This window comes from Rhea americana, unplaced genomic scaffold, assembly GCF_003343005.1.
Source record: "Rhea americana isolate MKP2758 unplaced genomic scaffold, rheAme1 scaffold_119, whole genome shotgun sequence".
NCBI lineage: Eukaryota > Metazoa > Chordata > Aves > Rheiformes > Rheidae > Rhea > Rhea americana.
Genome location: NW_028185250.1, coordinates 430,423 through 444,618, shown reverse-complemented (window position 1 = coordinate 444,618; position 14,196 = coordinate 430,423). Strand labels below are relative to the sequence as shown.

The window sequence follows — 14,196 nt, the reverse complement described above, 5'->3', positions numbered from 1 at the left end:
AGTCTGAGGCAGCTGCCTCAGCTCTATTGCAGGCACTTCTGAGGGTGAGAGAGAACCCCACACCAAGACAGTCCTTTGAGCAGGTAGAGTGGTTCTAGGCAAAATGCACTATCCAAGCAAGCAGAGCTGTTCCTCTTAGAGTTGGTTGGTAGCAGATTATGTTGCTCTGTAAACGTCGTACATTTCCTGAGCCCTCAGAGGCAGGAAGAGAGAGGGATGGATAGCACTTTTCTCCTTCAGATGCCAGGAGCAGGTAGCCCCGCTCGCAGGCAGGGTTTGACATGTCACACCTGCCAGTAAGGAGCCCACCGTCTAATGCATCCAKTAGGAAGGTCTTGTGTTTCCTTGGGATGAGATTTCACACTCAGAAAGGTCTCCACACCTGGGCCCACTGGTGCACTGCTGACCTGCCATCCTCAATTTTTCTGATTTGCCAACTTACAAACATTTCCAAGCTCCTGTACAGCCAGTGCAAATCTAGTGACAACAGGCTTGTCACCTCTGTTACCTTCCACAGACACATATGAAATAGCCCATAGATCCTCAYACGCCAAAAGCCAAAAAGCAAAGATGCAAAGCAGACAACTCCTGGGGCTCCTTATCCCAGACATCCATGGACAGCCTGCTCACCTCTTCACCTCACTGCTGGACTCTACAAGATGTTACTGGACAAGRTGAAACAGCCTCCTGAAGTACTTGTCTTCTTTCCACTGCTCTCTGTCCCCCGCAGAGGCACTGCAAATACCCCTGCTAAGCTGCATGAACTGGCCTTCAGTAAAAGCCAGATCCTTTATGTCGGCAAACGCAGCACTGAGGCAGCCATGAAAGCAGTGGTTTGTATTAACCCAAGAGAGTTGCCTCCAAGAAATCCAGGAGCCTGCAATATGCTCTTCTCCAGTGCAGCCAGATTGGCAACATGTGATTCACTCACCTCCATGGCTGATGAGGGCTGAGGAAAGGACACACTTGCAAAGAGCCTTTTCTCCCAAAGACTCCAAAGCAAATCATAGAAGATGCAATGGTATCAAGATCCCTCACAACGCAACAAGCATGGCAATTGCTTAGGAGTTATCTGTCCAGGACGGTGTGGTCTTGCTGAGCTGTCACCAGCAGCAGCTTACACACTGCTCCGACAGTGAACACAAAGTCCGTTACCAGTGCAGGGGATGCTCAGGGTGTCGCTTCTCATCTTGGTTTGTAAGTTCCACTGAGACAACGTCTACTCGCGTCTGCACAACGGGGCTTGGCTCCTGACAAGGCAGAGGCAGAGTTGGGACTGTCACCACATTCCTTTGTATTAGGGGCTGGAAAGGAACCCAGGAGTCTTGCTCCCCTTGTTCAGGCCCCTCAGACCACCCTCTTCTCACTGAGCTGGGAACTTGAGCTGAGCCCTGCAAAAGTATTTTGGTGCCTAACTCCCATTGATTTCAAGGAGCTTAAGGTAACTACATACTTTTGGAGGCTCTAGGGTCATACTCAGGAGTCCAACTGACTGGTTGCTTGTGCCCTGTAGCCTCCAGAGGCAATGCTGGAGGGTCTGTTACACAGTGGAAGAAAACTAAGATGCAAGGCAGAAGGAGAAGGCAAAGGAAATCAAGGTCAGAATTAAATTCTTTAATACAAAAAAAGTGTTTGTCGTCGTCGTCGTCGTTTTTTAAGATATATCTGTAATTTCTTTGTTTAAAAATAAATATGTACTAAGGAATATCTTGAAAAAATTCACTAGACACAATATGTAGTGTTAATATCTTTTTTCCCCGCAATTATTACAGATAAACAGTAGCACCAATAAATAAAATGATAACAAATATTAAAATTAAAAAGGAGAGAGATTCAAGATGTAGAATTTTCTATTTTTCCTGTCTCTTCTTTTTACATATATAAAAAAATCGTAGCGTCTATTTAATCCGAATCACACATATACATAAACATATATATATATATATACAAACACATAGCCAAATATATATATAGTATGTAGATGTATATCTAACCCTTGTCTCAATAGGAATGTGTAGGGGTAGGTGTTAGAGAAATTAATTAAATAATTGCCCATAACATGCTACTGACTCTGCCAACAATTGGGGAGAGATGGGATCGGACAACAGGAAAGTTAAAATTTATACACAACCAGTACAAAAAAAAAAAAAAAAAAAAAAAAAAAAAAAAAAAAAAAAAAAAAGGAGGTACGGCTTATAAATAGTTGAAATTAAATATTAACAAAGAATACTGAAAAATCCCTACTCTTTAATTAAATTATCTGTTTAATTTCTAATTTAAAAAGGGATATTAAATAAGTATATAAAACACTTTCTCTTCCCTCCCCCCCATCGGAAGCCTCTGTCTTGCGCATGATGCAGCATGAGTATTATACATTGTAGATGCAAGCACCCACCCGTGTGTTTTTTCTCCTTCTGAAAACCATCAATCGGATGGGGAGTTCCTAGTGGTTAGTAGTCACTTGTTGTGAGTCTATTTTTAGACTGTCTTGTCTTTTTGGAAGATTTCCGTGTTGTACATTATCAAGCGTTGAAAGTTCAGTTGCAGATGATGTTTGGCAGCATTCTGACACAGACCGAGTACCTTTTTGATTATTATTATTATTATTAATAATTTTAATCACAGAACTAGATTATATATATCCACATAGATGTACAAACACGCTTTCAGGGGTGTGTGTGTGTGCGCACGTGTATAAGGTGGGTTTCACATACACCACAGGGTATACTGCAGATACACACACAGCCAAGATTTTCAGACACAACTTAGGGATTCCTGCTGCCTTCACATTTGATTCCTCAGCCCAAGAAATGGAAAAGGGGCCTGATATTTACAGAATGTCAAGCAAAAAAATCTGAYGTTCTCAAGGGTCATTCACACTGGGCACACAAAACTGAAGGCAGCAAAAATTGCTTCCTTTTTTCCCCCTTCAATCTTGGCATACACATATATATATATTTATATTTATATATATATACATATACACATACATATATGTGTGTGTATATATATATATATAAAGAGAGAGAGAAACATACATACACACAGACATAAATGCACACATTCACATACACACACACCCCGACTGTGTATATACTTTTGATTAATATCCCTTTCCAGAAATGTTCCATAAGCATCTTGGATGCTCTTGAGTGGCAGCTCTGTGCATGAAGAAAGCAGACAGTGCTGAACAATTGTGTGGCTATGCACCGGTCCCCATTCTTGCTTCAGCACACTGTAGGCCTTGTGTCCTTTTGCAGCCACCAAGGGCGGGAAATCTAGACTCCTGTGATACTTCCTTGAATGGAAAGTTAGTGCGCATCAGCTGCCCACCATCCTTAAAAAACACCAGCTCGTCTTTCTGGTAAAGTTTCTATAGCGAATAAAGTCAACGCAAAATGTACACTGACATCCCATGTCCCAGCAAGGCAGGCAAGTTATGAGACGATAAGGGCGAAAGTTGGGGGAAGAGAGGGGAGGAGGAATCCTTGATCACGCAGACGGCCTGTTCCTTGGCCTTTGACCCATCGCACCCTAGGATGCCTCTCTTTGGAACTCCCTGCCCATCCTCTCCGTCACCTCTCCGCCCTGTCCAAGGCAAGGAGAAGGTGGTTTGTGGAACAGCACACTCTACAAAGAAACAGCGGAGGCCGCACAAGTCAGTTAGAGTTAAGAAGTTTACACCCAGCGCTTCTACTTAAGTCCAGTCTTAGCTTGTTTCTTATGCCCCAAGTAGCCCGCTTGTGTCCACAGCAGTCGAGTATTATCCAGTGAAGACACCAATAACATTAGCAATGTTAAAAAAAATAATCAGTATATATATATGTGTGTGTATGTGTGTGTGTGTGTGTGTTTGTGGTTAAGATATACATATATGTATATATAGATGTGGTTAAAATATATATACATATATATATATGTATATGTATGTATACACACATATATATGTATGTATGGGAAAACCCATCAAATACACCCCTATAGTCTTCCTGGCTCTGTTATTTAGCAGCATGAAAAGAAAAATAAAATAAAACAGTTCAAAACCCAAAGGTGAATTCTGTGCGGCGGGTGCCTTGGGGAATGTTCCTTCCGGAGTCCATCGTCCGTACTGAAAGTGCTGTGCTCTACCGATCCTTCATTTTTAGGGTTCATTTGGATTAGTGTTTTGTTTTGTTTTTTTTTCTGTCCAGGCGAGAAATCAGGCTCCAGAAACAGGGCTGTTCCCCCTTCTTTTCGGCTGCTCACCGTCTCGGTTTTTCACATCTACCAGAGAGGAGAGGGAAGGGAAAAAAAAGAGGAGCGGTTAATGCTTGTGATTGAGGGGCTTGAGGGGAGGCAAATACAGTAGGGACAGGAAGGAAGGGAGGTGGCTGATGTGTTTAAGAGCACATGGTGTTAAGATATGGCGTGATGTCACTGGTGGGGTGAGGTGCTGTGCAGATGGGGCAAAACAGCTGACAATCTTAATCCATGAATGACTAAATGAATTCTACTCCCCTAAACCCAACTAAACTGGGGAGATATAGGTACAGGGATAAATTTAGAAGCAGAATCACAACCTTCCCCACATACAAACTGTGCTGAGTGTCTTATCTGCACCCTCTCACACCAGACACACACACACACACATGCACACATACATATATATGTACACACACAGAAAAACAAGGCTAAGTAATGCATGCAGAAGGACACACTCCCTCAGCTCTTCACCTAGCCTTCTGTTTGGGTTGGAAGCAATGCAGACAACGAAGTCTCATGCAGGCAAGAATGTGAAAAGAAAGTGCCTCTCATTCCACTGGCTGCCAAGAGCAGGGGTTAGCGCCAGAGAAAAGCAGCAGCAGCTCGCAGAAGCCGTAGGAGAAACAAGAACTTTCCCTTCCTTGTAGGGCCCAATTCAAACTCTACAAGGAGAAGGAGCAAGAGGAACTTCAGCTTAACCAACTTTATACCCAGAAAGAGATAAGTTACCTGCTCCCATGACTCCTTCCTATCCTCTTGGCCAACACACCAGCTCTGGAAACCTCCTATAGTGCCTGTCACCCCACCAGAGGGAGAAACTGGCAAGAAAAACTAGTAAAATACTTGAGCCACCATGACTACTTTGGGGTGTTGTCTCTTTTTTCTTTGCACTTGGGAATATTTCTCATCCTTCAAACTCTGTAGAGATAATTTCCAGCTATTGTGGGGACAGGGTAGAGGAGCAGGCAGAAAAGGTCACGGTTAGGTCTAGTCTCACTCTTCAGGAATTATGTTTGCTGGGAGAAGTGTAAACCTGGAAGCTGCTCTATTCTGGCCTATCTATCATTTTACTTACTCACTCAAGTTACAACACCTGAGAAAATTCCTCTGTATGCAGAGCAGTTTTCAAAGCTCTGGCAGTGCCAGAGGCTTCTCTGGGTTTTGACACAAGCACTGTCACACTTAATGGAAGCACTTGCTACTTGTAGCAGTCTCAGTCACCCTACCAATTCCAGGCAGGAAAATGGAYGCCTCTTCTTTCAGGATGTAACCAAAGTAGACCCTGATTCTCTCTCCCTTTTCTCATTTAACCACTGCCACTGCAATATTCCCTTGATAGGAAAAAAGCTCCTAGATGGCTGTGAATGGGGCCCAAGTTTAGAGTCACAACCAAAGGCTCATTAGTGACCCCATCTCTATGTCTCTCTCTATAGATAAGTAGGACGATCACACACCAGAGATGTACRCACAGCTAGTGTGAGTCAGGAGACTCTACTGAGCACTGAGGTAAGAGCTAGGAATTTCAGTTCCTGCACATGTCCATGCCATAGACGGTGGGTGACAGATAGCACTCAGACAACACACACATAGCATGGATCTCTGAACAGACACAGCGTCTTTGCATCTCCTCCTCACATCTGCTTTGCCTCTCCTCCCTCACATCTGAAATAKAGACCTCTGCCTTCATCTGGAGACAGACTTAATCCCACTGTATCCCACATCACAGCCCTGTGTGAAGCCCTTCAAACTACAACTCTGRCCATGCAGGGAACTTTGAGCACAGTGCAAGAGGACAGAGTCCTCTCCCTGGCTTTAGGGAGGAAGAGGCAAAGGAGAATATGGAGACAGCCTTGCAGCAGGCCTCTGGCCTGGCTTCCCTCACTCTGTGCACAGCAGAGTGCCCACAAGCTGCATAAAAAGCCGCTTGAAAGACAGGGATCAAATCCTGGTCAGCTAGGAGGGATTTGGCATTGTACAACAGCACCCTCAGAGCTGCACATAAATAACGTACAGAGGGCTACAGACCCTTCCTTTGCCTACCACATCAATGTGAACTCTGTCATCTTGTTCTTGGGGAAAGGATACCTTAGATACAAACACTCTGTCTCTGGGAGCCATCCCCATCCAAGTCCTGACAGCAGATCAGAAACACACAGCCACCATTTGACACAGAAACTCTGTCCTTATCTCCGTTAACCCGTCTGCCCTCTGGCCCAGGTAGGACAGAGAAAAGAAGTGATCACAGAGCACTGGTGCCAGAAGTCAGCAGGAAGCAAGCTCCCCCCACTTTCTCTTTCTCTCTCTCTCTCTTTCTTTCTCTTTCTCTTTGTGTATTTCTCTTTCATCCTTCAGGACACAAACCTGCAAGTGCGCTCGTTTAACTCAAGCTGCCTCGACTTGCAACGTGAGTCTGTGAATTTGCAGGAACATTTACAGGTCTGGGGATCTTGTACAAACAAGTGCTTTCTCCTTTCTGAGCAAGGCTCACAGTGACTGCAAAAAGGCAAAAGGAAAGATGTCTAAGCTACAGCGCTTCAGCAGAAAGAAAATACACATGCAACACCCTAAACATCAAAGCAATCCCCTTGCCCCCTCCCACAGCCCCCATGCTGCCCACTGGAGTGTCGTGGGCTGATGGGTTTTCCAGCAGCACCGCTGCAGTCCCAGGACTTCTTCAGGACAGCAACCCCTTGCATTAGCGTAAAGAGAAAGAAAACAGGCTCTCTGCACAGTATTCACAAATGCTGCATTGGATCCAGTGAACACAGGCCAAAGGGAGGAGGAAGGGGGAAGCAAGGATGGGAAGGTGAGAGGTCCCAACTAGCTATTGATGTATCAATGAAAGGCATTCTCTGATGTGAGCTATTCGAGTAGAAAGAGGCCAGCGGCTAAAAGAGTTAAATACACAGGGGCTCTCCTCCCCTGGAAAGCAGCTGGGCTCCAGCATCATGTGCTTACCCCTGCAGTCTGCACTGCCTTTCTTTCTGTAAGCCTCATCCCACCTTGCCACCTAGAAGTCTCCTATGGAAGGGCGGTGAATTTGCAATGCAGAATTCTGTGAACCACCGTGAGAGAGACAGAGCAAGGAAAGACAGAGCGAGAGAGAGAGCGAGAGAGAGAGCGAGAAGCCACCAAATCCAGCAGAGAGACAGAGCGCCCCACCATCTCCCCAACATTCCTCTCCAGATTCCCACCATCCCACCTCTCCTCTTCACTTGTGATTCCACCAGACACACACACATACACGCACAATCACACACACACACACACACATGCGCGCGCATGCACAGCAGATGCCAGCCTGTCTGTCACCAGTCATCAGAGCAACAAGGACACAAGACAAGTCAGGGGAAGTTGATGACAGAGTTGCAACTGGAAGAAGTGGAAAAGAGGTGCAGAGCACCCGTCCACCCACCCATATTCTCATGCCTTGGGAAAGCAGTCACCACTGAGGATTAGAGAGAGCCAAGCAAGCTAAAGCCACCTTCCCTGAGCTTCCCTTAGTGCCAGAGCTGTGCCACCACCAGCGCTGCCCCTGCAGGGTCTGCAGCCCACCAGTGACTGAGAAGAGGAAGGTGAGATTTTGAGTGAGCAGCAAGCAGGCGGACTGGTTTGGGGAGAGGGAGGGAAGAGAGTCTACAGGCAGAGGACACAAACGTACAAGCTGGGTGGTTTGTACCGGCCTTTCTTGCGCTTTCTCTTTTGACCCTTCCCCTTTCCTCGCTTTGATTTTCTGGAAGAAAAAAAACAAAAAAAAAAAAAAAACAGAGAAAGAGAGAGAAAAGAAAAGAAAGGGAGAGAAAGAGAGAAAATGGAAGAAAACGCAAGGAAGAAGAGAAAAAAAATACAGCCATGTGCCTTGCTGGGAGAGGGAAGCACATGAGGCAGGACTGGAAGGCAAGTCTCATGGCTGAAGCACAGATCTCCACCTTGCATACAAATTCACTGCCCCCTGTGCTCCCGTCAGCACTGCAGCCAGCCTGCTCGCAACCAAGCCAGTGCCAGGGGACACAGCRCGCGCAGGAACCACCTCCACACAGGGCGATCGCCAGCCGCCACAGCAAAGGCAGATCTGCTGATGTCTCAGAGGGTGCCTGCTCATCCAGACAGGGGCAGTGAGAAAGGGATGAGGGAGAAGGAGGGAAAGGAACAGAAAGCTTCGTGAAAGCATCACACAACTGCAGTGAGTGCAGGTGGCTGTTTCAGGCAATAAGCTCAGACACACGTCACTTGACTGACAAGAGGCAATCTGAGTAGAGGGGCTCTCCCACATCTCCTGCCTTGGGGAAAAGATGACATTCAGACTCAAAGCAATGCCCAGCACCAGGCTGAGGAGGGGGCAGCCTAACTCCAAGTAGATTTGCTGCAGGGTTGGCATTGCTCCTGCCTTGGGATTGGAGCGAACGGACCCTGGGGGAGACCTGGTCTACACAGGGCTGCTGTGGTGGGGGCTATCTAGCCTGAACACTCTGCTCACCCATCTGCCTCCTGCCAATGGCTCAAAGGACTCCAGGAGACCTCACTGTCCACTACTAGCCCCTTCAGTATCCTCCTTCCTGATCCCCACAGGAGAAAGAGAGAGGTCCAACCTTGTTATGACACCCAGGAGATGATAACCAGCAAGTGGCTTTCAGACCTGCCCTTCTTTCCTTCCCCATCCCCTCCCTCCCCTCACTTTCCACATGAGTTAAGTGGAGCCAAGGCACTGACTCGCTTCTTAAAAATTCACCAATTGCTTCTGATTTCTGTGCAAGGGCTGGGACATACAGGCCTGAACACTAAGCACTGATCTCTACAGTCTGGTGAGAGCTTGGCAGACAAGTGAGCCCTAGCACATGGCAGCTCAGCAAACACTCCCTTCTTCCTTGCTCTGCCTCCTTCCTTCCCTGGCAGAGCCACCTACAGAGATGGCAGTGGAGGGAATACAGGGGGACAGAAAGGAAAGCACTTTAGAGGTGTTGCTTAGTCTTTTCACTAGAACAAGTGTCTGAGCATTGGCTCCCTACCAGTCTCTGGCCCTAGCTTCCAGGAGTTACAGGGAAGCAGTGAGGGGAGGGAAACCAACCTAAAGGGAGGAGAGGGGCACCAATATAAATGGACTTTCAATTCACCACAAATCAAAGCACAGCAGTCACTCCCACCCCTTCCCATCCTTCCCAGGGAGTGCAGAACCAGCAAAGAGCAGGCAAGGTACTGTTAGAGAAGAGGGAAATGCAACACGATTTGGGCTGGCTGCTTCACCCACACCCCATCCTCACCAGAGTTCACACAGACCCAACTCTCGCACACCTTCAAACGACAGAGCCACGCAGACCAGACCGGTCCCCGCACAGCCCTGCACAGAGAGGAGTGTTGGCTGCACASAGCCCAGTGCAACCACAAGCAGATTTCTAGCAGGAGGAGGAGAGGCTGGAAAGCAGCTAGAAATACACAACCACCAAGAGAGGGATGAAAGGAGATCTCTCTCTCTCTCTCCYGCTTGCTCTCTCTGTCTGCTTCAGCCTCATCTCCCAGTATTCACCCCTTTCCTTTCCAACTCCGCACCTCTAAATGGCAGAGTCGCTATCCCAGCCATGCACAGTCCAGCGGACCCCCTTGCCCAGGGAGGTCACTCTTTTTTTGATGTTGTTCCATGTTTTGTGATCGTTCCTGCAACTACTGCAGGACAAGAGCTTATTTATCTACTTTCCACAACCTTTTTATTTTGTGGAGGAAGGAAAGGGAAAGTTGTGCTCAACCTCCTTCAGGTCACCACAGCAAATCCATCAGCTTGAACAAAACTCTCGTGAAAGCCTCCACCAAGACCCCACCAGGACATCCACCTCCCTTTCTGCCCTCCTGAACCCCCCCCCACCCAACCAACAACAGTATCACATCATGCATGGCATCAGCCTTGCCTCCACCAGGCCTCTATTGCCACCTTTCCCTGTAGCCAGCAGAGTTCCTACCCAAGCTGCTGTGACAGAAGCCAGCAAGTTCTCACTCAAGCAGCAAGAAAAAATATAATAATAAAGAAAGGCAGCAATTTGCAGTAACCAGAAACACCCCAGAAGAGGGAAGGAAGAGCAGGGGCTGCACCTTGAATCCATTCTGGTAGGACACACACGACGGGACTTCCCTGACTCAGGGTAAAGCATTAGAAATGACTGCCATGGTCGTGGGTCATGCAAGTTCCAGTTCTGGGGTATGAAGGAAGGACCATCAGATCTGGGTTTCTGTGCCCACCTGGAATGGATTCAGAGTGTTGCCCATGCACTATTGTATGCCATCTCCAAAAACACCTTCTCAAAGTGAGTATCTCCAACCAATTAAAGAAATGGGCAAGGGGCAGTGGGGAGCGGAAACACCAACCAACCACCAAAAGAGAAARGAGGAAAGGTTTGTCACTTACTTTTCTTGTTTATTTTTGACATCTTTCTTTGGTCTGTGGGGGAAGAGAGAACAAAAGCCTTATTAGAAGGGAGCTTACCAAATACACTTTCAGCATATCCCCAGTTCCCACAAGTCCATGCACAGCTGCCACTGCAAGATGCTTATGGCACATGTTAAGTGATCGTTCTCAAAGTCTCTGTTCTCCTGTTGCAGCTTGCTGGCAGGCAGTGCCAACAGTCCCTAGGTTGTAGGCTAGCATTGTTCACCCATGATACCTAGAGACGGAGGGTCCTCACCAGCAAAGGACTTCTTTTCCCAGGCTCAGCTATCCCACTGTAAACCAGCTCAGGAGAGTATAGAAGCCTCTGGACAACAGTCCCAAACCAATGGCAGGAAAAAGGAAAGACTCAGGGTAAGTTTATTGCAAGTGCAACCAGTGATGCTCCATTCTCACCTGCAGTCACATTTACTGTGCTGTAAGAAGCTCATGGGCATAATGTGCTGGCTCTGATGAGGTTTAATTCTCATGATCTGGAAGAAAAGAAAAAAGAAGTGTCACTATCTATTCACTATTTACACTCACAGCTCTCAAACTGCCTACTGCACAGCAGAGCATTTGCACCCTAGGTGCTCCTGCAATGAACATGGTAGAGTCTGAGCTGGCTTTGTGGCCCCATTCTCCCAATCAGAGAAGGCCTTTCATCATGAACAGCAGCAAAGCTCTGTTTGCTCATACATGCAAAGTGCCAGAACTGGTGGACTGCCTTGTAGACAGACAGGGGRGCAGGCCTAACACCACAGCAAGATTCTCACCGAGCCACCCCTGGTCAACACCAGAGCTACAATAACAGAGCCTCCAAYCTGCTTTCAGATAAGAGGCATGCTCCAGTATAAAGCAAAAGCCCAAAGCCAAAGCTCCATGCTCCACATGTTTTCCCTAAACCACCATTCCGTCCTGGCTGACATTGACTTGACATATCAGATAAGCCTAGTGCTCTATGCTTAAAACATGCTGCAGAGCCAAACACTTAACTAGCCCCCAAACCCTTGCTGCCCCCAAGGGAGTCACAGTGGAAGCTATGCATGACAGTACATGTATTGCCACAGGCTTTCAACCCATAACCTGGCTGGACCACTAGCTCTAGCATTTGCACTAGCAATCTGCTCAAATGCCACCGACCTTTTACAGGCACAGGGGCATACCAGTCAACAACTGTAATTCAGTAAAGAATGGTAGGAAGAAACCCATCCTTAGCTACATCATACTAGTAGAGCCTGGCCCAGACTGGAGCCTGTGAGTGGAAAAGCAGTATGGGGAGCCATGGAAGCAAAAGGACAGGTTCTCTGTCAGAGAGATTAAACATAGCTCAGCTCACAGGTAAAAACAGCTTTCTGGTAATCACATAGTCCTGCATGTCTCTTGTCCATATCACAAAGTGATGACAATATTTACAGTGCCTATTCTAGAGGCTGAGGGACAGAATAGTAGGAKGAGGGGGCTACAGTTAGGAGTAATGAGCATCAGCAACATTGTGGATATGAGCTGGGATCCAGGCTGGCAGAGAAGGTCAGTGACAAAGCTCTCTAAGGAGAGTCTGCATCTTCCTAATGTACACAGCCTTTGCCTTTACAGCCAGTCTCTGTCTCTTCCAAGAAATGAATTCAGCAGCCTCCAAACAAAGGAGGAGGACGCCCAGAGGCAGAAAAGCTTTTACACTTGACACTGCAACAGTATGTTTCTTAGAGCCCCCTTTCACCCCTGCTGTGCCAATGCAGCTAATGACCCAAATCCCCTGCTCTGCTGGTAAAGGCTGACCTCACATGCCCTCCAGGAGAGAGAGTACTGACAGGCTTTTCCCTTTTGCACTAGTCAGCTGCCTTCAGAGCAACAGCTGTGTGGACCAAGTGCTGAGCTACAGTGGAGCAAGGGCCTGTAAAGGGTCTTCTTGGGAGCCTCAGAGATAACAACATCGGAAATCCTTCTTTTCATTCAGAAATGTTCCTCTGCATGCTCCTAAGCTTCTGTATTTTGCTGCTAGCAGGGTCAGAGCCACTGACAATCAAATTCTTCTCTTAGCCTTGAACAGGGAAGATCAGCTCATTTTCAACCCTATGTGGCATAATGCTGGGCACAAGATTGAAGCGAGAAGTGAGAGGTGAACCCTCCTGATCTGACACTCTCCAAGGTCTCCATCTCCCGGAATAGGATGCTCTTCCTCTAGATGAGCTTCAGCTGGGACACGGGAGGGTCATGCTGGCTAACTTGCACCCTCCACCCTGGCATGCCAGCTTGCAAGGTGGGTCCTCACCTCCATCGTGACGTTGTACACATCCACAGGGACACATTCTAGACCCTCATCGCCGCAGCAACCTGCACATCTCATCAGAGGCACACAGGATGGCTTGAATATGTACTCCACCTCATCAGGGTACTCCTGGAAAATGTCCACCAAGGTCTCAATTGTCCTGCAGAAGCTGCGCTCGTAGACTTCCAGGAATTTGATAACTACCAGGAGGAATGGAGGGAAAAAGTTAATGCCAAAAAGAACAGGACGGTTGCAACACATCCACCCTATGCTCTTCACTAACAGTCTTGCAGGCCTAAGTCCTTTGTCTCTGCCCTCCACATACATCTGCACGCAGGAACACACACACAAATCAGGCAGGGAAGAGGGGACAACCTCCTCCTACTGCTACTTCATGGCAGAGACAACATGGGCCAGAGAGTCTCACTACATGGACTGACYCTCCCTGACACCATGATGCATCCCATAATGCCTCCTCCCCAAACCCTTTCCCCTGCTATTCCCCACACTCTCAGATATGCTGCCACTGAACATATTAGCTCAGCCAAAAAGCACCTCAGGCTACTGCACATGACTTGGGCTCTAGATGAAAGCCCTTCACTGGTTTGTGTTTCACCTCCTTTCTAAACAGCCAGTTGCTGATTCAGTGGGTTTTAGAAGGCAGGGGTATGAACTAGAGGCAGAAGCATCCTTTCGACAGATCTCAGCACAGAGGCACTCCTGGGCACAATTAGACGGTTCTGAACGACGACTCCATGTCTTTACCCCTCCCCTCAGCTAYCTCCCACTCCCAGATCATCCACCTCAATATGCCACCTTCAGAACCACGACAGCACCTGTTACAAGTCACAGCCTCCATGTCTGACCGCTTTCCCAGACCAAGGAATCAAGCTACCCACTGGAAAATTCAAAGCAAACTCACAGCACCCCCAGGGTTAACTAGACCACATATAGTCGACTACTGAACCACAATGATACAGTGTGGGAGGGGGAACAGGGTGGATCTGCCTTTACTCCTTGCCTTCCCTCCGAATGGAGCAAGCACTAAGTGCTTGCGATCTGCACTGATTTCACAAACATTTCTCAATGTTTCCCAGTCTCTTGCCAAAGCTTCATCTTGCTGCTTGGTCAAGGGTTGRAGAGATTCAAAGAGATGAGAGATAGGATAGATAAGTACACACGCACAAAATCCAGCTGCTAGTACAGTTCTGCAAACAGTGAGTACCTGGAGCCCGCTAGGCCTCCTAGCTCTACCAGCATGCAGGCAAGGAAGATG

The 14,196-nt window shown here is 47.5% G+C and overlaps 1 protein-coding gene across 6 annotated transcripts; it reads right to left on the bottom strand.

The window, feature by feature from the left end:
• Nucleotides 1-1,593: 1,593 nt before the first annotated feature.
• On the bottom strand, nucleotides 1,594-13,354 carry VEGFA (vascular endothelial growth factor A). Of its 6 annotated transcripts, XM_085320233.1 has the most exons (7): nucleotides 12,924-13,342; nucleotides 11,069-11,145; nucleotides 10,634-10,666; nucleotides 10,321-10,467; nucleotides 7,904-7,975; nucleotides 6,604-6,735; nucleotides 1,594-4,263 (listed from the first exon to the last, which is right to left on the bottom strand). In XM_085320233.1, exons 1-7 carry the CDS (start codon nucleotides 13,245-13,247, stop codon nucleotides 4,242-4,244), a joined length of 807 nt encoding a protein of 268 aa, XP_085176359.1. In that variant the 5' UTR covers nucleotides 13,248-13,342; the 3' UTR covers nucleotides 1,594-4,241. The 6 variants fall into 6 exon arrangements, with proteins under 6 accessions (XP_085176359.1, XP_085176366.1, XP_085176376.1 ...); XM_085320240.1 differs by lacking the exon at nucleotides 6,604-6,735 and having other exon boundaries at nucleotides 12,924-13,354; XM_085320250.1 differs by lacking the exon at nucleotides 10,321-10,467 and having other exon boundaries at nucleotides 12,924-13,196.
• Nucleotides 13,355-14,196: the final 842 nt, after the last annotated feature.